This window comes from Rhinoraja longicauda, chromosome 39, assembly GCF_053455715.1.
Source record: "Rhinoraja longicauda isolate Sanriku21f chromosome 39, sRhiLon1.1, whole genome shotgun sequence".
Taxonomy (NCBI): Eukaryota; Metazoa; Chordata; class Chondrichthyes; order Rajiformes; family Arhynchobatidae; genus Rhinoraja; species Rhinoraja longicauda.
In genome coordinates this window covers 7005143-7027306 of record NC_135991.1, presented here as the reverse complement: position 1 = coordinate 7027306, position 22164 = coordinate 7005143, and the positions used below count along the sequence as shown (strand labels likewise).

The 22164-nt window shown below is 55.6% G+C and overlaps 2 protein-coding genes across 2 annotated transcripts in view; one reads left to right on the top strand and one right to left on the bottom strand.

The window, feature by feature from the left end:
• The first annotated feature begins 1708 nt into the window (after positions 1–1708).
• LOC144611170 (caveolin-3-like) lies at positions 1709–6106 on the top strand. The gene is made up of 2 exons (XM_078430225.1): positions 1709–1816; positions 5765–6106. The coding sequence occupies exons 1-2, from the start codon at positions 1709–1711 to the stop codon at positions 6104–6106; spliced, it is 450 nt and encodes a 149-aa protein (XP_078286351.1).
• A 3808-nt stretch (positions 6107–9914) lies between these two features.
• The window catches only part of LOC144611169 (SLIT-ROBO Rho GTPase-activating protein 3-like), a 35897-nt gene continuing 23647 nt past the window's right edge, over positions 9915–22164 (bottom strand). The window contains exons 15-22 of the mRNA XM_078430224.1: positions 22138–22161; positions 21251–21478; positions 17579–17631; positions 15330–15501; positions 13967–14044; positions 12848–13009; positions 11345–11489; positions 9915–10358 (exon numbers count right to left, since the gene is read on the bottom strand). Of these exons, the coding sequence (XP_078286350.1) occupies positions 10119–10358; positions 11345–11489; positions 12848–13009; positions 13967–14044; positions 15330–15501; positions 17579–17631; positions 21251–21478; positions 22138–22161 (1102 nt within the window). The 3' untranslated portion in view covers positions 9915–10118. The remainder of the gene's footprint in view (positions 10359–11344; positions 11490–12847; positions 13010–13966; positions 14045–15329; positions 15502–17578; positions 17632–21250; positions 21479–22137; positions 22162–22164) is intronic.

Genomic DNA, 22164 nt, shown 5'->3' with positions numbered 1-22164 from the left:
CAGGGGGATGAGTGTAGTTCCCATGGTGCGTTCTGCCGAATGCACTACTCTCTGCAGGGCCATCCTGTCCTGGGCAGAGCTGTTCCCAAACCAGACTGTAATGTTGCCGGACAGGATGCTTTCTACAGCCCCAGAGTAGAAGCACTGAAGGATCCTCAGAGACACTCTGAATTTCCTCAGCTGTCTGAGGTGGTAAAGGCGCTGCTTTGCCTTACCCACCAGTGCGGCAATGTGTGTTGTCCATGTCAGATCCTCTGTGAGGTGGACTCCCAGGTATTTAAAGCTGCTCACCCTATCCACAGTGGACCTATTTATCTCCAGTGGCGTGTACGTCCTCGGATGTTGAGCCCTTCTAAAGGGTGTGTGTGATTCTCTCTCCTCTCCTCTCTCCAGCTCCCTCTCCCCTCTCTAACTTTGTGTGTGAGTGTGTGAATCTCTCTCCCCTTCTCTCTACATCTCTCTCTAACTCTGTGTGTGTCTCTATCTCCCCTCCTCTGCATCTCTCTCTTTCACCACACTTCCCTACATTTCTCTCACCACCTCTCTACGTCCCTCTCTCCGTCTCTCCCCCATCTCTCTCCCTCCATTTCTCTGCATCTTTCTCCCCATGTCTCTCTCTCTCTCTCTCTCTCCCCATTTCTCTCTCCACCCCATCTCTCTCTCTCTCTCCCACATCTTTCTCTCTTGCCTCCAATCTCCCCCCATCTCTGTGCGAGTTGAAACTGTTGGCAACCCCCCACTCTCCCACCTCTCTCCCTCTCTCCTGACCCCAGAGCCGCGCTGTAGGAGGGGGGGGGGGGTGACAACAGACAACAGGTGCAGGAGGAGGCCATTCGGCCCTTCGAGCCTGTACGCACCGCCATTCAATGTGATCATGGCTGATCATTCTCAATCAGTACCCCGTTCCTGCCTTCTCCCCATACCCCCTGACTCCGCTATCCTTAAGAGCTCTATCCAGCTCTCTCTTGAATGCATTCAGAGAATTGGCCTCCACTGCCTTCTGAGGCAGAGAATTCCACAGTTTCACAACTCTCTGACTGGAAAAGTTTTTCCTCATCTCCGTTCTAAATGGCCTACCCCTTATTCTTAAACTGTGGCCCCTGGTTCTGGACTCCCCCAACATTGGGAACATGTTTCCTGCCTCTAACGTGTCCAACCCCTTAATAATCTTATACGTTTCGATAAGATCTCCTCTCATCCTTCTAAATTCCAGTGTATACAAGCCTAGTCGCTCCAGTCTATGGGAGGGAGGGAGGGAGGGAGGGAGGGAGGGAGGGAGGGAGGGAGGGAGGGAGGGAGGGAGGGAGGGAGGGAGGGAGGAGGGAGGGAGGGAGGGAGGGAGGGGGGAGGGAGGGAGGGAGGGAGGGGGGGGGTGAGGAGGGAGCTCCTCGCAGTGGGAGGGAGTGGGGGTGAGGAGGGAGCGCCATTCTCTCTCTCTCTCTCTCTCTCTCTCGCTCTCTCTCTCTCTCTCTCTCTCCCTCCCTCTCTCCTCCCTCTCTCTCTCCCTCTCTCTCCCCCACCCCACCATCCTGCCTCCTCTCTGCTCCCCTCCCCCTGCGCTCGCTCATGTTACCAGCGTGCCGGGGCTCTTGGCCGGCCCGGGGTTTGGGCGGGAGCTCCCAGTGCTGCCGTCCAGCTGGAGCCCGAGCCCGCGCTGCAGCTGGAGGTATCGAGCCACCACTCTGCGCCCTGGGCAGGGCCGCACGACATGGCGGAGGGGCCACCCAGCAAGGACAGCCTCCACCTCGACACCCACACCAGGGAGATCGACCTGGTCAACAGGGACCCCAAACACCTCAACCAGGAGGTGGTGAAGGTGAGTGGACCAGACTCACTCACTCACTCACTCACTCACTCCCTCCCTCCCTCCCTCCCTCGCTCTATCCACGGGCTTGCTCCCTCCCTCCCTCCCTCCCTCCACGGGCTCGCTCCCTCCCTCCCTCCCTCCCTCCCTCCCTCCACGGGCTCGCTCCCTCCCTCCCTCCCTCCCTCGCACTGTCAATGGGCTCCCTCCTATATTTAGCCCCCATCTGCCTGGTTTATAAATGGACTACAAGATGCAGAGCTTCAAACATCCGGCTGCTCAGGGAATCCCTCCACGTGGAACGAGAGGACCGGACCGGAACGGGACGGGACAGCGCGGCGGGTGGGGCCGCTGCCTTACACGCTCGTAGCAGCAGAGCCAGGCCACTCGGCCCATCCAGTCCACTCCGCCATTCAATCGCGGTCGATCTATCTCTCCCCCCTAACCCCATTCTCCTGCCTTCTCCCCACAACCCCTGACACCCGCACTGATCAACAATCTATCTCTCTCTGCCTTAAATATCTCCACTGATTTTGCCTCCACAGCCGTCTGTGGCAACGAATCCCACAGATTCACCACCCTCTGATGTGGTGATAGGACTGAGAATGATCAGCCATGATCACAGTGAATGGCGGTGCGTACAGGCTCGAAGGGCCGAATAGAAACATAGAAAATAGGTGCAGGAGTACGCTATTCGGCCCTTCGAGCCTGTACGCACCGCCATTCAATATGATCATGGCTGATCATCCAACTCAGTGTCCTGTACCTGCCTTCTCTCCATACCCCCTGATCCCTTTAGCCACAAGAGCCACATCTAACTCCCTCTTAAATATAGCCAATGAACTGGCCTCAACTACCCTCTGTGGCAGAGAATTACACAGACTCACCACTCTCTGTGTGAAAAAAAAACCTTCTCATCTCGGTCCTAAAAGACTTCCCCTTATCCTTAAACTGTGACCTTGTTCTGGACTTCCCCAACATCGGGAACAATCTTCCTGCATCTAGCCTGTCCAACCCCTTAAGAATGGCCTCCTCTGCACCTATTGTCTGTTGTCTATTGACCTGCCTCAACTACCTACTTTAGACTTTGGAGATACAGCAAGGAAACAGGCCATTCGGCCCACAGAGTCTGTGCCGACCAGGGACAATTTGCAGAAGCCAACTAACCTAAAAACCTACACATCTTTGGAGTGTGGAGGAAACCAGAGCACCTGGAGACAACCCACGCGGTCAACGGCGGAACATATAAATCCGTGCAGGCAGCACCCGTAGTCAGGAACAAATCCGGGTCTCTGGCGCTGTGAGGCAGCAACTCTAAGGTGGCACTTTGTTCCATACACCCTCTGTGTGGAAATGTTGCCCCCTCAGGTTCCTATTAAATCTTTCCCCTCTCACCTAAAAACCTGTGGTTCTTGATACCCCCCCACCCTTTTCCCTCTTGATTTTTTACACCTTTGTTAGCTGCAAGCAAGAATTTCATTGTTGCGTTTTGGTACATACGAGAATAAAACACTCCTCGACTGGACTAATCCCTACAAATAGTGTGACCTGCCTTGAAACTGTAACAGAGATGTGGAGAGGAGGTGCTTGGGCAGCTTACACCCCAGCGGTTATAAATATTGACTTCTCTAACTTCAAGTCATCCTTGCTTGTATACACTGGAATTTAGAAGGATAAGGGGGGGATCTTATTGAAACATATAAGATAATTAGGGGATTGGACACATTAGAGGCAGGAAACTTGTTCCCAATGTTGGGGGAGTCCAGAACAAGGGGCCAGTTTAAGAATAAGGGGTAGGCCATTTAGAACGGAGATGAGGAAGAACTTTTTCAGTCAGAGAGCGGTGAAGGTGTGGAATTCTCTGCCTCAGAAGGCAGTGGAGGCCAGTTCGTTGGATGCTTTCAAGAGAGAGCTGGATAGAGCTCTTAAGGATAGCGGAGTGAGGGGGTATGGGGGAGAAGGCAGGAACGGGGTACTGATTGAGAGTGATCAGCCATGATCGCATTGAATGGCGGTGCGTACAGGCTCGAAGGGCTGAATGGCCTACTCCTGCACCTATTGTCTATTGTCTTTCCCCACTCCTTCTCCATCCCCTCCCCTTTCCCAGTTCTCCGACCAGTCTGTCTGTCACCCTGATTACACCTGTAGAAACATAGAAATAGAAAATAGGTGCAGGAGGAGGCCATTCGGCCCTTTGAGCCAGCACCGCCATTCACTGTGATCATGGCTGATCATCCACAATCAGTACCCCGTTCCTGCTTTCTCCCCCCTATCCCTTGATTCCGTTAGCCCTAAGACCTAAATCTAGCTCTCTCTTGAAAACATCCAGTGAATTGGCCTTCACTGCCTACTCTTGCACCTATTTTTTCTATGTTGTGTAGGAAAACAACCACTGATGCTGGTACAAATCGAAGGTATGACAAAATGTTGGAGTAACTCAGAGGGCCAGGCAACATCTCAGGAGAGAAGGAATGGGTGACGTTTCAAGTCGAGACCCGAGACATTTCGGGTCGTGTCTGAAGAAGGGTCTCGACCCGAAACGCCACCCATTCCTTCTCTCCTGAGATAGAGAGTCATAGAGAGATACAGTGTGGAAACAGGCCCTTCGGCCCAACTTGCCCACACCGGTCAACAATGTCCCAGCTACACTAGTCCCACCTGCCTGCATTTGGCCCATATCCCTCCAAACCTGGCCTATCAACATAGAAATATAGAAAATAGGTGCAGGAGTAGGCCATTCAGCCGTTCGAGCCTGTACGCACCGCCATTCAATATGATCATGACTGATCATCCAACTCAGTATCCCGTACCTGCCTTCTCTCCATACCCCCTGATCCCTTTAGCCACAAGGGCCACATCTAACTCCCTCTTAAATATAGCCAATGAACTGGCCTCAACTACCTTCTGTGGCAGAGAATTCCACAGATTCACCACTCTCTGTGTGAAAAAAAACTTTCTCATCTCGGTCCTAAAAGACTTCCCCCTTATCCTTAAACTGTGACCCCTTGTTCTGGACTTCCCCAACATCGGGAACAATCTTCCTGCATCTAGCCTGTCCAACCCCTTAAGAATTTTGTAAGTTTCTATAAGATCCCCCCTCAATCTTCTAAACTCCAGCGAGTACAAGCCCAGTCTAGAGATGCTGCCTGACCCGCTGAGTTGCTCCAGCATTTTGTGATACCTTATTTTTCTGTTTCTATTTTACATTTTCCTTGATCTCCATCTTTTTTTGATCTCTTACACTTCCTTATCTCTGCCACTCCCTCTCCCCTGACGCTCAGCCTGAAGAGGGGTCCCGACCCGAAGCTTCTCCCCAGAGATGCTGCCTGACCCGCTGAGTTACTCCAGCTCTTTGTGTCTGTCTCTTTGTGGAGAGGGTCAGGGTGGATGAATGAAGGTCACAGCTGGGAGTTACTTGACACAGCTCTGCCCGACTTGCTGACAGCCGCACAGAGGCAGTGGCAGTGAATCATCCGCACATCGCGCCCGCCAACAGGTCACGGCCCAAGAACCCACTGGAAAGGACACAGTGCACGGCATGTTGGAGGGAACAACACTCTCCCTCTGCCAGCGTTAGGCTCACGGCTTACCCAACAGTATGTCCCAGTGTGGAACTAGTGTACACTGTGTGTGTGTGTGTGTCTGTGTGTGTGGGTGGTGACGGAGAGAGGGAGGGGAGGGGAAGGAGGGGAGGGGAAGGAGGGGAGGGGAGGGGAGGGTGAGGGAGGGGCAGGGAGGTGAGAGAGCGGCGGGGAGGGAGGGGAGGGAGGGGAGTGGGGGGAGGGGAGGGAGAGGGAGAGGGGGAGGGGAGGGAGAGGGTAAGGGGATGGAGGGAGGGGAGGAGAGGGTAAGGGGTGTGAGGGAGGGAGGGAGGGAGTCAGTTCGGATGGAGGTAGACTGGTCCTTACCTTCTCTCTCTCTCTCTCTCTCTCTGTCTCTCTCCCTCTGTCTCTGGGGCAGGTGGAGTTTGAGGCGGTGATGGCGGAGCCGGTGGGACTGCACAGTGTGCCGGGGGTCTGGCAGCTCACACACACCACCTTCACCGTGTCCCAGTACTGGTGCTACCGCGTGCTGACGGCCATGTGCGGCGTTCCTGCCGCCATCCTGTGGGGCTTCCTCTTCGCCTGCGGAACCTTCTGGCAGGTGTGGGCAGCCGTGCCCTGCGTCCGCTGCCACTTGCTGGGTCTGCACTGCCTGGCGCGCACCTTCCCCGTCTGTCTGCGGGCCGTCTGTGACCCCCTGTCTCAGGCTGCAGGAGGGGCGCTGGGCAGTCTGCGTCTGGCCCTGGGCAGGGGGAGCTAGGAGCAGCACCCACAGCACCCAGACCCCACAGCACCCACACACACAGCACCCACACACACACCACACAGCACCCACACCCCACAGCACCCACACCCCACAGCACCCACACACACCACACAGCACCCACACACACCCCACAGCACCCACACACACCCCACAGCACCCACACACACCCCACAGCACCCACACACACAGCACCCACCCCCCACAGCACCCACACCCCACAGCACCCACACCCCACAGCACCCACAGCACCCACACCCCACAGCACCTACACCCCACAGCACCTACACCCCACAGCACCCAGACCCCACAGCACCCAGAGCACACACACCCCACAGCACCTACACCCCACAGCACCCACACACACATAGCACCCACACTCCACAGCACCCACACACACAGCACCCACACACAGCACCCACACTCCACAGCACCCACACCCCCCAGCATCCACATCCCACAGCACCCACACACACCCCACAGCACCCACCCCACACAGCACCCACACCCCACAGCACCCACACCCCACAGCACCCACAGCACCCACACCCCACAGCACCCACACCCCACAGCACCTACACCCCACAGCACCCACACCCCACAGCACCCACACACCCCACAGCACCCACACCCCACAGCACCTACACCCACAGCACCCACACACAGCACCCACACACACAGCACCCACCCCCACAGCACCCACACCCCACAGCACCCACACACCCCACAGCACCCACACCACCTACACCCACAGCACCCACACCACACAGTACCCACCCCCACACAGCACCCACACCCCACAGCACCCACACCCCACCCACGGACCACTCTCCACCCCGCTCCTCTGCCTCGGGAGGGGGAGGTAGGGGGGAGGGGGGTTCAGGAAGGTGGTGCCCAGCCCAGGCGACTATTTGCAAGCTGGCCACAGAAGCAGCCCTGCAATCACACATTGCGATCTCAAATCTCTACTCCCACACCAACACATCTCACTTTGACCGTGATGCTAAACGTTATTCCCTTTAACCTGTAATCTGTACACACTGTGGGCGGCTCCATTGTAATCGTTTACTGTCTTTCCGCTCACTGGATAGCACGCAACAAAAAGCTTTTCTCAGTCCCTCTCTCTCAGTGGGATATCTGTACACTGGCCGGTGTCTCTCAGTCTCTCTCTCTCTCAGGGGGATATTGGCACACTGACCGGTGTCTCTCAGTCCCTCTCTCTCAGGGGGATATCCGTACACTGACCGGTGTCTCTCAGTCCCTCTCTGTCACGGGGGGATATCTGTAGAGTGACCCCTCTCTCAATAACACTCTCTACCGAAAAATCAAAGATTTGGACTTCATAGGTTCACTAAAAAATAAATAAACTTGCCAGCGACCATGTTTTGTATTTCACACTGACTCAAAGAACAGTAAAGTTTTGGACTCAACAATTCATGCTCACTGCTTCCTGAATTCATATTAACATCAGTGTATCAAGTGGCTCATACTTTATCAGTGTTACAGTGGGGATCTCGGAGCGTAGTTACACAGATCCCTGGAAGTGTGGCGTCACAGGTAGACAGGGAGTGTTGTAGAGCAGAGAGGGATCTAGGAGCGCAGGTACACCGTTCCCTGAAAGTGTGGCGTCACAGGTAGACAGGGAGTGTCGTAGAGCAGAGAGGGATCTAGGAGCGCAGGTACACAGTTCCCAGGTAGACAGGGAGTGTTGTAGAGCAGAGAGGGATCTAGGAGCGCAGGTACACAGTTCCCAGGTAGACAGGGAGTGTTGTAGAGCAGAGAGGGGTCTAGGAGCGCAGGTACACAGTTCCCTGAAAGTGACGTCACATGCAGACAGGGTGGTCAAAAAGGATTTTGGCACATTGGCCTTCATCAGTCAGAGTATTGAGTTCAGAGGTTGAGAAAGCATGTTGCGGTTGTATAAGTCGTAGGTGAGGCCACATTTAGAGATTTGTGTTCAGTTTTGGTCACCCTGCGATAGGAAAGATCTAGCTGAACAGGGTGCAGAGAAGATTCACAAGGATGTTGCCAGGACTAGAGGGTGTGAGCTACAGGGAGAGGTTGAGTAGGCTGGGTCTCTATTCCTCGGAGCGCAGGAGGATGAGGGGTGATCTTATAGAGGTGTATAAAATAATGAAGGGAATAGATCGGGTAGATGCACAGAATACTGCCTGGATTAGAGGGTATTAGCTATTAGGAAAGATTGGACCAACAAGGATTGTTATCTCTGGATTGTGAGACCTGATAAAAATATATCATATCATATCATATATATACAGCCGGAAACAGACCTTTTCGGCCCACCAAGTCCGTGCCGCCCAGCGATCCCCGTACATTAACACTATCCTACACCCACTAGGGACAATTTTTACATTTACCCAGCCAATTAACCTACACACCTGTACGTCTTTGGCGTGTGGGAGGAAACCGAAGATCTCGGAGAAAACCCACGCAGGTCACGGGGAGAACGTACAAACTCCTTACAGTGCAGCACCCGTAGTCAGGATCGAACCTGAGTCTCCGGCGCTGCATTCGCTGTAAAGCAGCAACTCTACCGCTGCGCTACCGTGCCGCCCAAATGATGAGAGGCGTAGGTAAGGTCGACAGTCAGAGCTATTTTCCCCGTGGTGGGAAAATCAAATACTAGAGGGCATAGCTTTAAGATGAGAAGGGCAAAGTTTATAGAAGATGTTGGGGGCAAGTTTTTTTACACAGAGGGTGGTGGGGGCCTGGAACGCGCTGCCAGGGGTGGAGTCAGATACGACAGTGGTGTTGAAGAGGTGGACTCGGTATAATCTCACGAACACCAGCCACTGGAGATTAATTACACATTATGGGAAAGGCAAATGGCCTTTATTGCAAAGAAAACACAAATACAAAGGTTGAAATGTCTTGCTCCTGGTTAATGGAGACTTGGTGAGACCACACGTATGATGTACACATTCTGTGACCTTAGGGAAGGAAGTACAGACTCGCGACAGACGGTTCGCCAGTTCGATTCCCGGCACCCCGGGCCAGTCCAGTCCGGGAGGGGGATAAGTGGAAACGGGGCCTGTGTTCCCTCACCACAGAACGGGAGCAGGGACTCTCCGACGGGAAGTGTCCAGAACTGGCAGACGGAATTGGTCACTCACAGGGTGGACAGTGTTGCAGCGGGTAGTGCCGCTGCCTCACAGTGCCAGATACCCGGGTCCCAACATGGCCGCCGGTTCTGTCTGTGTGTGTGTGTGGAGTTTGCACACTCTCCCTCTGACCGTGTGGGTTTCCTCCGGGTGCTCCGGTTTCCTCCCACATCCCACGACCCATGTGGGTCCGTGGGTTATTTGTTCCTCTGTAAATTGCCCTGAATGTGCAGGGAGTGGGAGAACATGGAACTAGTGTGTAGACACAAGGAACCTGCAGGTGCTGGTTTACACAGGAAGGAAGGCACAACGTGCTGGAGTAACTCAGCAGGTCAGGCAGCGTCACTGGAGAACGTGGGTAGGTGACGCTTTGGATCGGGGGTCCTTCTTCAGTCCAAACTGGAAACGTCACCTATCGGATGTTCTCAAGAGATGCTGCCTGACACGCTGAGTTACTCCAGCACTCTGTGAGCTTTCTTGCTTGTGGGACTAGTGCGAGGGGGTGACGGATGGATGGATGGATGGAGGGTTGGTGTGGGCTCGATGGGCCGAAGGGCCCGTTTACATGCGGTGTCTTCCCGTCGCCCAGAAGCCTGGCTTTCACCGAGTCTCGCTTCCAAAGCAGGGGCCGGGAGGATTGGAGACGGGGCAGATTGAGGGACGCTGGGGGGGGGGGGGGGGGGGTTAGTGCAGGGATGAAGCGATGGGAGGGCAGGGGAGCTGGTGGGGGTGGGGGTGGGGGTGGGGGTGAGAGCTCCCTTGTTTCCGCGGGCCCCACACGTCGAGAGTCTGGGATAGTGGGAGCACACTGGAGACGCACTGGAGGCGGGAAGGGGATGGTCGCTGTGTGAAGCTCAGCTCCCATCCTCCCCCCTGCTCCCACCCCCTCAGGACGTTACCTTGGGGGTCCCGTCGGCTGCGGACCCCCCGCCCGGTTTGAAGAGTGCGGCAGCCCTGGCCTTCATGCCGGGCTTGGAGGGGGTGCCCTGCTTGCCGCCGGCCTTGTCCACCGCTCCGCTGCTGCCGCGGCGCTGAGAGCCGGGCTCAGACACCCCCTCCCCGGCAGCCTTGGCATTCCGACTCTGCAGCAGCTCCCGGAAAACCAGATCCATGTTCTTCACCAGGACCTGGCCGGAGAGAGAGAGAGAGAGAGAGAGAGGGAGAGAGAGAGGGAACAACCTAGCGTCAGTTGTCCCATCCTGAAGTGGGAGGGGCGGTGAGGAGGGAGCGCCGCGCTGTGGGAGAGAGGGAGGGAGCGCCGCGCTGTGGGAGGGACAATAGACAACAGGTGCAGGAGGAGGTCATTCGGCCCTTCGAGCCTGTACCCCGTTCCTGCCTTCTCCCCATACCCCCTGACTCCGCTATCCTTAAGAGCTCTATCTAGCTCTCTCTTGAATGCATTCAGAGAATTGGCCTCCACTGCCCTCTGAGGCAGAGAATTCCACAGATTCACAACTCTCTGACTGAAAAAGTTTTTCCTCATCTCCGTTCTAAATGGCCAACCCCTTATTCTTAAACTGTGGCCCCTGGTTCTGGACTCCCCCAACATTGGGAACATGTTTCCTGCCTCTAACGTGTCCAACCCCTTAATAATCTTATACGTTTCGATAAGATCCCCTCTCATCCTTCTAAATTCCAGTGTATACAAGCCTAGTCGCTCCAGTCTTTCAACATATGACAGTCCCGCCATCGCCTCCCATCCTTCTAAATTCCAGTGTATACAAGCCCAGTCGACCCATTCTTTCATCATATGACAGTCCCGCCATCCCGCGAATTAACCTGGTGAACCTACGCTGCACGCCCTCAATAGCAAGAATATCCTTCCTCAAATTAGGAGACCAAAACTGCACACAGTACTCCAGGTGCGGTCTCACTAGGGCCCTGTACAACTGCAGAAGGACCTCCTTGCTCCTAAACTGAAATCCTCTGGCAATGAAGGCCAACATGTCATGATCATTCTTCACGTTTCTGTGTTGGATGACTCTATGATGGGGTCCTGGTGCAGGTGAATGGAGCATGTGGATGTTTGGGCAGCTTGTTGTTGTTGTAGTGGTGGGGGGGTGGGGACCACCGTGGTGAGGTAGCTGCGTGGGTCTGCTGCCCGCTCACCTACCTTGTTGAGTTCAGACACTGGCTTCTCGGAGAGCTGGCGGTCCACCTTGCTGGCGGGGAGGCGCGAGGACAAGAGACCCTGACCCGTCGGCACGAAGTCCATGGTGTTCCTACGCTCCTGGAACACCACCTTCACACCTTGCTTGCTGCCACAGAGAGGGAGAGAGAGAGAGAGTGGGGTAATAGAAACATAGAAAATAGGTGCAGGAGTAGGCCATTCGGCCCTTCGAGCCTGTACGCACCGCCATTCAATATGATCATGGCTGATCATCCAACTCAGTATCCCGTACCTGCCTTCTCTCCATACCCCCTGATCCCTTTAGCCACAAGGGCCACATCTAACTCCCTCTTAAATATAGCCAATGAACTGGCCTCAACTACCTTCTGTGGCAGAGAATTCCACAGACTCGCCACTCTCTGTGTGAAAAAAAACTTTCTCATCTCGGTCCAAAAGACTTCCCCCTTATCCTTAAACTGTGACCCTTTGTTCTGGACTTCCCCAACATCGGGAACAATCTTCCTGCATCTAGCCTGTCCAACCCCTTAAGAATTTTGTAAGTTTCTATAAGATCCCCCCTCAATTTTCTAAATTCCAGCGAGTACAAGTCGGGTAATGCTGGAGATACACATAAAAAGCTGGAGTAACTCAGCGGGTCAGGGAGCATCTCTGGAGGGAAGGGATGGGTGATGTTTCGGGGCAAGACCCTTCTTCAGACTGTAATGCTGAGGCTCTGTAAGCCGCATTTGGAGTATTGTGAGCAATTTTGGGGCCCCGTATCTGAGGAAGGATGTGCTGGCTCTGGAGAGGGTCCAGAGGAGGTTTACAAGAACCATCCCAGGAGTGAGTGGGTTAACACATGATGAGCGTTTATCAGCACTGGGCCTGTACTCGCTGGAGCTTAGAAGAATGAGGGGGGACCTCGTTGAAACGTACAGAATAGTGAAAGGGAGAGGGAGGAAGAGAGGGGAGAGAGAAGGGAGAAGGTGAGAGAGAGGCAGAGGGGGAAAAAGGGAAGGGGAGGCAGGGAGATAGAGAGGGAGAGAGATAGGGAGAGGGAGATGGAGAGGGAGAGAGAGGGAGAGGGAGAGGGAGAGGGAGAGGGAGAGAGATGGAGAGGGAGAGGGAGAGAGATGGAGAGAGAGAGGGAGAGAGATAGAGATGGAGAGAGATGGAGAGGGAGAGAGATGGAGAGGGAGAAAGATGGAGAGGAAGGAGGGGGAGAGGGAGAGAGATGGGGAGGGAGAGATGAAGAGGGAGAGGGAGAGAGATAGAGATGGAGAGAGATGGAGAGGGAGAGAGATGGAGAGGGAGAAAGATGGAGAGGAAGGAGGGGGAGAGGGAGAGAGATGGGGAGGGAGAGGGAGAGAGATGGAGAGGGAGGGGGATAGAGAGGGAGACAGATGGGGAGGGAGAGAGATGGGGAGGGAGAGAGATGGGGAGGGGGATTGAGCTAGGGTTCTGCTCCCCTGTGTCTCAGTGCTGCCCCCCCCTGCCTGTACCCACCTGTTGTCGTGGGCAGGGGGGCTGATGGGCAGCAGCCTCTGCCCGCCAGGCAGGGTGGACGCGCTCCTCTTGGGGCTCTCGTTGATGCCTCGCACCTTCCTCACGGGACTGCTGCCGCTCCTCTTCCTCTGCACCGGCTCATGGTCCGAGTCACTCAGCAACCTAGTGACACAACATGGGGCACGGGTCAGAGTGACGCTCCCTCCCTCCCTCCCTCCCTCCCCCCGCACCGCCCCACACACATAGAAACATAGAAAATAGGTGCAGGAGGAGGCCATTCGGCCCTTCGAGCCTGTACGCACCGCCATTCAATATGATCATGGCTGATCATCCAACTCAGTATCCCGTACCTGCCTTCTCTCCATACCCCCGATCCCTTTAGCCACAAGGGCCACATCTAACTCCCTCTTAAATATAGCCAATGAACTGGCCTCAACTACCTTCTGTGGCAGAGAATTCCACAGATTCACCACTCTCTGTGTGAAGAAAAACGTTCTCATCTCGGTCCTAAAAGACTTCCCCCTTATCCTTAAACTGTGACCCCTTGTTCTGGACTTCCCCAACATCGGGAACAATCTTCCCGCATCTAGCCTGTCCAACCCCTTAAGGATTTTGTAAGTTTCTATAAGATCCCCCCTCAATCTTCTAAATTCCAGCGAGTACAAGCCCAGTCTATCCAGTCTTTCTTCATATGAAAGTCCTGCCATCCCAGGGATCAATCTGGTGAACCTTCTCTGTACTCCCTCTAAAGCTAGAATGTCTTTCCTCAGATTAGGAGACCAAAACTGTACACAATACTCCAGGTGCGGTCTCACCAAGGCCCTGTGCAACTGCAGCAGAACCTCCCTGCTCCTAAACTCAAATCCCCTCGCTATGAATGCCAACATACCATTCGCTTTCTTCACTGTCTGCCTCACCTGCATGCCTACTTTCAATGACTGGTGCACCACGACACCCAGGTCTCGTTGCATCCCCCCTTCTCCCTCCCTCCCTCCCCCCGCACCGCCTCAAAACGCGCACACGCGCACACACGCACACACACACACTCTCTGACCCTCCCTCCGTCCCGTACTCCCATGGCCAGACACGGAGAGAAGCTCTCTCTCTCCAGTACAATACCTGTGACTCTCTGTCCCCTCGACACTGGGAGGCGGTTCCAGGCCGCAGTCGATCGCTGCTTCCAGCTGTGCGTCCGTACTGAGAGAGAGAGAGAAACGATTACCCTTAGCTACAAGGTTTACTTTAGTTTAGAGATACAGCGTGGAAACAGGCCCCACCGAGTCCGCGCCGACCAGCGATCCCCGCACACTAACACTGTCCTACACACACACTAGGGACAATTTACAATGATACCAAGCCAATAAACCTACAAGCCTGTACATCTTTGGAGTGTGGGAGGAATCTGAAGATCGTGGAGAAAACCCACACGGGTCACGGGGAGAACGTGCAAACTCCGCACAGACAGCGCCCGTAGTCAGGATGGAACCCGGATCTCCAGCACTGCAAGCGCTGAAAGGCAGCAACTCTACCGCTGCCATACCATCGAGTCTACGCCGCCATTCAATCATGGCTGATCTATCTCTCCCCCCTAACCCCATTCTCCTGCCTTCTCCCCACAACCCTTGACACCCGCACTAATCAAGAATCTATCTCTCTCTGCCTTAAAAATATCCACTGACTTGTGGCCTCCACAGCCGTCTGTGGCAATGAATCCCACAGATTCACCACCCTCAGACTAAAGAAATTCCTCCTCAACTCCTTTCTAAAAGAGCGTCCTTTAATTCTGAGGCTGTGCCCTCTGGTCCTAGACTCTCCCACTAGTGGAAACATCCTCTCCACGTCCACTCTATCCAGGCCGCTCACTATTCTGTACGTTTCAATGAGGTCCCCCCTCATCCTTCTAAACTCCAGCGAGTACAGGCCCAGTGCCGTCAAATGCTCATCATATGTTAACCCACTCGTTCCTGGGATGGTTCTTGTAAACATCCTCTTGACCCTCTCTAGAGCCAGCACATCCTTCCCCAGATATGGGGCCCAATATTAGACAATAGACAATAGGTGCAGGAGCAGGCCATTCAGCCCTTCGAGCCTGTACGCACCGCCATTCAATGCGATCATGGCTGATCACTCTCAATCAGTACCCCGTTCCTGCCTTCTCCCCATACCCCCTTACTCCACTATCCTTAAGAGCTCTATCCAGCTCTCTCTTGAAAGCATCCAACGAACTGGCCTCCACTGCCTTCTGAGGCAGAGAATTCCACACCTTCACCACTCTCTGACTGAAAAAGTTCTTCCTCATCTCCGTTCTAAATGGCCTACCCCTTATTCTTAAACTGTGGCCCCTTGTTCTGGACTCCCCCAACATTGCCCACAAACGCTTGTCATACGTTAACCCACTCACTCCTGGAATCTGCTCGAGTCCCGTCGCTCCCCTCCCCCTCACCCCCTCCCCTCCCACCCCCCCCCTCCCCTTCACACTCACACGTCGAGCAGTTCGATGTACTTGTGGGGTATGAGGCCCTTCACCCCTCTAGCCTGTCCCGACCACCAGTCGTTGGATGCCCGCTCGTACAGATGCACCACCTCTCCCTTCCTGAGCGTCAGCTCGTGGGCCGAGCGCGGGGCGTAGTCAAACTGCACCAACGCCTGCAGCTCTGCGCGGGTACAGGAGACGGTCACACACGGAGGGCACCCGGCTCGCTGCCCACCACACGCACGCACACACACACGCACGCACAGGCAGCTCTGCACGGGCACAGGAGACAGTCACAGACGGAGGGCACCCGGCTCGCTGCCCACCACACGCACACACGCACGCACACAGGCAGCTCTGCGCGGGCACAGGAGATCTGGTCACAGACGGAGGGCACCCGGCTCGCTGCCCACCACACGCACGCACGCTCACACACACGCACGCACACAGGCAGCTCTGCGCGGGCACAGGAGACGGTCACACACGGAGGGCACCCGGCTCGCTGCCCGCCACACGCACGCTCACACACACGCACGCACACAGGCAGCTCTGCGCGGGCACAGGAGACGGTCACACACGGAGGGCACCCGGCCCGCTGCCCACCACACACACGCACGCACACAGGCACACGCACGCACACAGGCAGCTCTGCGCGGACACAGGAGACGGTCACACACGGAGGGCACCCAGCCCGCTGCCCACCACACACACGCACGCACACAGGCGGGCAGGCAGGCACAGGAGACGGTCACACACGGAGGGCACCCAGCCCACTGCCCACCACACGCACGCACGCACACACACAGGCAGGCAGGCGGGCACAGGAGACGGTCACACACAGAGGGCACCCGGCTCGCTGCCCACCACACACACGCACGCACACACGCACGCTCACAGGCAGGCAGGCGCGGGGGGCATGAAATATCAGCTCACAGCGGGAGAGTGGGGGAGAGAGAGACAGAGGGAGAGAGAGAAAGAGAGAGAGAGGGAGAGAAAGAGAGCACACAAGAGAGAGAGAGAGCAAGAGAGATAGAGAGAGCGAGAGAGAGAGAGGGAGAGAAAGAGAGAGAGCACACAAGAGAGAGAGAGAGAGCAAGAGAGAGAGCAAGAGAGAGGGAGAGAGAGAGAGACAGAAAGAGAGAGAGAAAGACAGAGAGAGAGAGAAAGGGAGAGCGCACGAGAGAGAGGGAGAGCGAGAGAGAGAGCGAGACAGAGAGAGCGAGAGAGAGAGACAGAGAGAGGGAGCAAGAGAGAGAGAGAAAGACAGAGGGGGAGCGAGAGAGAGAGAAAGACAGAGAGAGAGAGATAGAGCGTGAGAGAGAGGGAGGTGGATGAGGGGTGAGAGAGGAAGAAGAAAATGGAAAAAAGAGAACCATCGAGAGGTGGATGGAGGACAGAGAGAGAGAGAGGTGGCGTGAGAGAGAGAAAGGGATGCTGGTGAAAGAGAGAGAGAGGAGGATTGGGAGCTAGAGAGCGAGGGAGAGAGAAAGGGAGAGGGAGCAGGAGAGAGAGAGAGAGAGGGAAAGTGAGAGAGAGAGAGAGAGAGGAACAGAGAGGGAGGGAGAGAGAAAGAGAGGGAGAGGGAGGAGGATGAGGGAGAGAGAGAGGGCAAGAGTGCACAAGAGAAAGAGAGAGAGAGAGAATGGGAGAGAACCAGAGAGAGGTCAAGTCAAGTCAATTTTATTTGTATAGCACATTAAAAAACAACCCACGTTGACCAAAGTGCTGTACATCTGATTAGGTTCCAATGGGAAAAAAAATGAAACATACAGTAGCACGCAAACAGTTCCCAGCGCCTCCTCAATGAGCCTCAAACGCTAGGGAGTAGAAATAGGTTTTGAGCCTGGACTTAAAGGAGTCGATGGAGGGGGCAGTTCTGATGGGGAGAGGGATGCTGTTCCACAGTCTAGGAGCTGCAACCGCAAAAGCGCGGTCACCCCTGAGCTTAAGCCTAGACCGCGGGATAGTGAGTAGCCCCAAGTCGGCCGACCTGAGGGACCTGGAGTTAGAGAGGGGGGTTAGAAGATTTTTGATGTAGGGGGGGGAATGTCCATTTAGGGCTTTATACGTGATGGGATGGGAGTGATATGAAACGAGGGAATGCAAGGAGGATGCGGAGTGAGGGTCTGAGGGAGGGGGTTAGCGAGGGAGGGAGGGGGATAGTGACGGAGGGATGGAGGGAGGGGGATAGTGATGGAGGAAGGGAGGGATGGAGGGGGATAGTGACGGAGGGAAGGAGGGAGGGACCAGAGACTCACCATCATCACCGGTGTCTGGTTCCTCAAGGATTGGTTCCGTGTGAAGCCCATCGCTGTACAACACAAGACTTCAGACTTTAGAGATACAGCGCGGAAACACAACCACTTCCCCACCGAGTCCGTCCGTCCGTCCGCGCCGACCAGCGATCCCCGCACACTAACACTATCCCGCACTCTCGGGACAATTTACAATTTTTACCGAAGCCAATGAACTTACAAACATAATAATAATAATAATAATAATAATAATGCATTACATTTGTACAGCGCTTTTCTAAACACTCAAAGACGCTTTACAGGGTTTACTAAAACATAGAAAAAAATAAATAAATAAGTAAACGAACAGAGAAAGGAGACAGAAGGTGAGGTGACGGTCAGTGATTGAAGGCAGTGTTGAACAGGTGAGACTTCAGTGATGTTTTGAATGTGGTGAGTGAGGAGGGGTCTCTGATGGTCTGAGGTAGTGAGTTCCAGAGGGTGGGAGCAGCGATGGAGAAAGCCCTGTCCCCCCAGGATCTGAGTTTGGTCCGGATGGGGGGGACAGGAGGTTAGCAGCAGCAGAGCGGAGGGTGCAGGTGGGAGTGTGTCTGTGGAGGAGGTCAGTCAGGTAGGATGGGGCCAGGTTATGGAGGGCTTTGTAGGTCATGAAGAGGATTTTGTACTGGATTCTCTGGGGGACGGGGAGCCAGTGGAGCTTGTAAAGGACAGGGGTGATATGGTCACGGATCGGGGATTGGGTGAGTAGACGGGCAGCGGAGTTTATTGGATGTATTGGAGTTTATTGATGATTTGTGAGGGTGCGCCATAGAGGAGGCTGTTGCAGTAGTCCAGACGGGAGGTGATGAAGGCGTGGATGAGGGTTTCTGCAGCTGTGGAGGAGAGGGAGGGGCGGACGGAGATGGGCGATGTTTTTGAGGTAGAAGAAGGCTGTCTTGGTGATGTGTTTGATGTGTTTGTCGAAGGAGAGGGTTTGATCAAAGATGATTCCAAGTACGTGCACGTCTTTGGAGTGTGGGAGAAAACCGGAGCACCCGGGGGGAAACCCCACACGGTCACTGGGAGAGCGTGCAAACTCCGTACAGACAGCACCTGTAGTCAGCGTCTCTGGCGCTGTGAGGCAGCAACTCTACCGCTGCGCCACCGTGCCTGAGACTTGAGGTCTGAGACTTAAAGTGTAGGAAGGAACTGCAGACGCTGGTTTAAACCGAAGATAGACACAAAAAGCTGGAGTAACTCAGCGGGTCGGGCAGCATCTCTGGAGAAAAGGATGGGTGACGTTTCGGGTCCAGACCCTTCTTCAGACTCAAGGACATGAGGGGAATAGATCGGGTAGATGCACAGAGTCTCTTGCCCAGAGTAGGGGAATCGAGGACCAGAGGACACAGGTTTAACGTGAAGGGGGAAAGATTTAATAGGAATCCGAGGGGTAACTTTTCCACACAGAGGGTGGTGGGTGTAAGGAACGAGCTGCCGGAGGAGGTAGTTGAGGCTGGGACTATCACAACGTTTAAGAAACGGGTACATGGATAGGTCAGGTTTGGAGGGATATGGGCCAAACGCAGGCAGGTGGGACTAGTGTAGATGGGGCATGTTGGCCGGTGTGGGCAGGTGGGACTAGTGTAGCTGGGGCATGTTGGTCGGTGTGGGCAGGTGGGACTAGTGTAGCTGGGGCATGTTGGTCGGTGTGGGCAGGTGGGACTAGTGTAGATGGGGCATGTTGGTCGGTGTGGGCAGGTGGGACTAGTGTAGATGGGGCATGTTGGTCGGTGTGGGCAGGTGGGACTAGTGTAGATGGGGCATGTTGGTCGGTGTGGGACTAGTGTAGATGGGGCATGTTGGTCGGTGTGGGCATGTTGGCCGGTGTGGGTAGGTTGGTCGGTGTGGGCATGTTGGTCGGTGTGGGCATGTTGGGCTGTTGGGCCTGTTTCCTTGCTGTGTGACTCTATGACTAGTGTAGCTGGGGCACGTTGGTCGGTGTGGGCAGGTTGGCCGGTGTGGGCATGTTGGTCGGTGTGGGCAGGCTGGTCGGTGTGGGCAGGTTGGTCAGTGTGGGCATGCTGGCCGGTGTGGGCAGGTTGGCCGGTGTGGGCAGGTTGGGCTGTTGGGCCTGTTTCCTTGCTGTGTGACTCTATGACTAGTGTAGCTGGGTCGGTGTGGGCAGGCTGGTCGGTGTGGGCAGGTTGGTCGGTGTGGGCGGGTTGGTCGGGGTGGGCATGTTGGCCGGTGTGGGCAGGTTGGTCGGTGTGGGCAGGTTGGTCGGTGTGGGCATGTTGGGCTGTTGGGCCTGTTTCCTTGCTGTATGACTCAATGACTAGTGTGGATGGGGCATGTTGGTCGGTGTGGGCAGTTTGGCCAGTGGGCAGGTTGGCCGGTGTGGGCATGTTGGCCGGTGTGGGCAGGTTAGTCGGTGTGGGCAGGTTGGTCGGTGTGGGCATGTTGGCCGGTGTGGGCATGTTGGGCTGTTGGGCCTGTTTCCTTGCTGTGTGACTCAATGACTAGTGTGGATGGGGCATGTTGGTCGGTGTGGGCAGGTTAGCCGGTGTGGGCATGTTGGTCGGTGTGGGCATGTTGGCCGGTGTGGGCAGGTTGGGCTGTTGGGCCTGTTTCCTTGCTGTGTGACTCAATGATCGGTGTGGATGGGCATGTTGGTTGGTGTGTGCAGGTTAGCCGGTGTGGGCATGTTGGTCGGTGTGGGCATGTTGGTCGATGTGGGCAGGTTGGTCAGTGTGGGCAGGTTGGTCGGTGTGGGCAGATTGGTTGGTGTGGGCATGTTGGTTGGTGGGGGCAGGTTAGCCGATGTGGGCATGTTGGTCGGTGTGGGGCATGTTGGCCGGTGTGGGCAGGTTGGGCTGTTGGGCCTGTTGGCCGGTGTGGGCATGTTGGGCCTGTTTCCTTGCTGTGTGACTCAATGACTAGTGTGGATGGGGCATGTTGGTCGGTGTGTGCAGGTTAGCCGGTGTGGGCATGTTGGTCAGTGTGGGCAGATTGGTCGGTGTAGGCATGTTGGTCGGTGTGGGCATGTTGGTCGGTGTGGGCAGGTTGGCCGGTGTGGGTAGGTTGGCCGGTGTGGACAGGTTGGTCGGTGTGGGCAGGTTGGTCGGTGTGGGCAGGTTGGCCGGTGTGGACAGGTTGGTCGGTGTGGGCAGGTTGGCCGGTGTGGGCAGGTTGGTCGGTGTGGGCAGGTTGGCCGGTGTGGGTAGGTTGGTCGGTGTGGGCAGGTTGGCCGGTGTGGACAGGTTGGTCGGTGTGGGCATATTGGTCAGTGTGGGCCTGTTGGCTGGTGTGGGCAGGTTGGCCGGTGTGGGCAGGTTGTTCGGTGTGGGAATGTTGGCCGGTGTGGGCATGTTGGTCGGTGTGGGCAGGTTGGGCTGTTGGGCCTGTTTCCTTGCTGTGTGACTCAATGATCAGTGTGGATGGGGCATGTTGGTCGGTGTGTGCAGGTTAGCCGGTGTGGGCATGTTGGTCGGTGTGGGCATGTTGGTCAGTGTGGGCATGTTGGTCGGTGTGGGCAGGTTGGTCGGTGTGGGCAGGTTGGTCAGTGTGGGCATGTTGGCCGGTGTGGGCAGGTGGGACTAGTGTGGATGGGGCATGTTGGTCGGTGTGGGCAGGTTGGGCTGAAGGGCCTGTTTCCACACTGTATCACTCTATAAGATATCGTTGTTGATGTCTCACCAGTAGTCCCCTTTCTCGGTCATACACTTCTCGTACGCAGGTCCTGGCAGCAGCTCGTGCCCGGGGAAGATGAGGAGGTGATTGGCGATCATGACCTTCACCACCAGGTTGACCTGGGCCTGGCAGGCCACGGGGTCTCGGTCGTCTGGCACGTTCACCAGCGTCGGCCCAAAGCACACCGCCAGGTTGTAGGGGTCCATCATGTTCTCATCACTGAACTGCGACAGGCTGTGGGGGGGGTAGAGGGTCAGGGGACAGCTGGGGTGGGGGGGGGGGGGGGAAGAGAGGGGACGATTCTGGGGTCCGACACCACCCCCCCTCCCCCTCACTGTCTCCACCCTCCCCATTCCCTCCTTCCCCCTTCCCATTCACTCCCCCCTCCCTTTCCCTCCCTCCCCCCTTCTCGCCCACCCTCCATCCTCTCGCCCACCCTCCCCCTCTCTCCCTCCCTCCCCCTTCGCCTCCCATCCTCCCCCTCTCTCCCTCTCTCCCCTCCTCTCCCCCTACCTCCCCATTCCTCAGCATTACATCCCTGTATAGTCGAGTCTCATTTTGTTTAGTTTAGACATACTCCCGCAGAAACAGGCCCTTCAGCCCACGAGTCCCGCGCCGACCAGCGATCCCCGCACACTAGTTTACTTTAGAGATACAGCTCGGAAACTAAATGGCCTACCCCTAATTCTTAAACAGTGACCCCTGGTCTCTGGACTCCCCCAACATGAGGAACATTTTTTCCTGCATCTAGTCTGTCCAATCCGTTAAGAATTTAAAATGTTTCTATAAGATCCCATCTCATCCTTCCAAATTCCAGTGAATACAAGCCCAGTCGACCCATTCTTTCACCAGCACTCCCATGTCCCCTTGTGATCGCTTCAGTGAGAACTTACTGATTGAGGAACGCAAAGAGGTATCTG

Coding starts and splice junctions, on each gene's coding strand:
- LOC144611170 (XM_078430225.1), top strand. CDS start 1,709: ATGGCGGAGGGGCCACCCAGCAAGGACAGCCTCCACCTCGACACCCAC. Junction 1,817..5,764: donor TCAACCAGGAGGTGGTGAAG/GTGAGTGGACCA, acceptor TCTCTGGGGCAG/GTGGAGTTTGAGGCGGTGAT.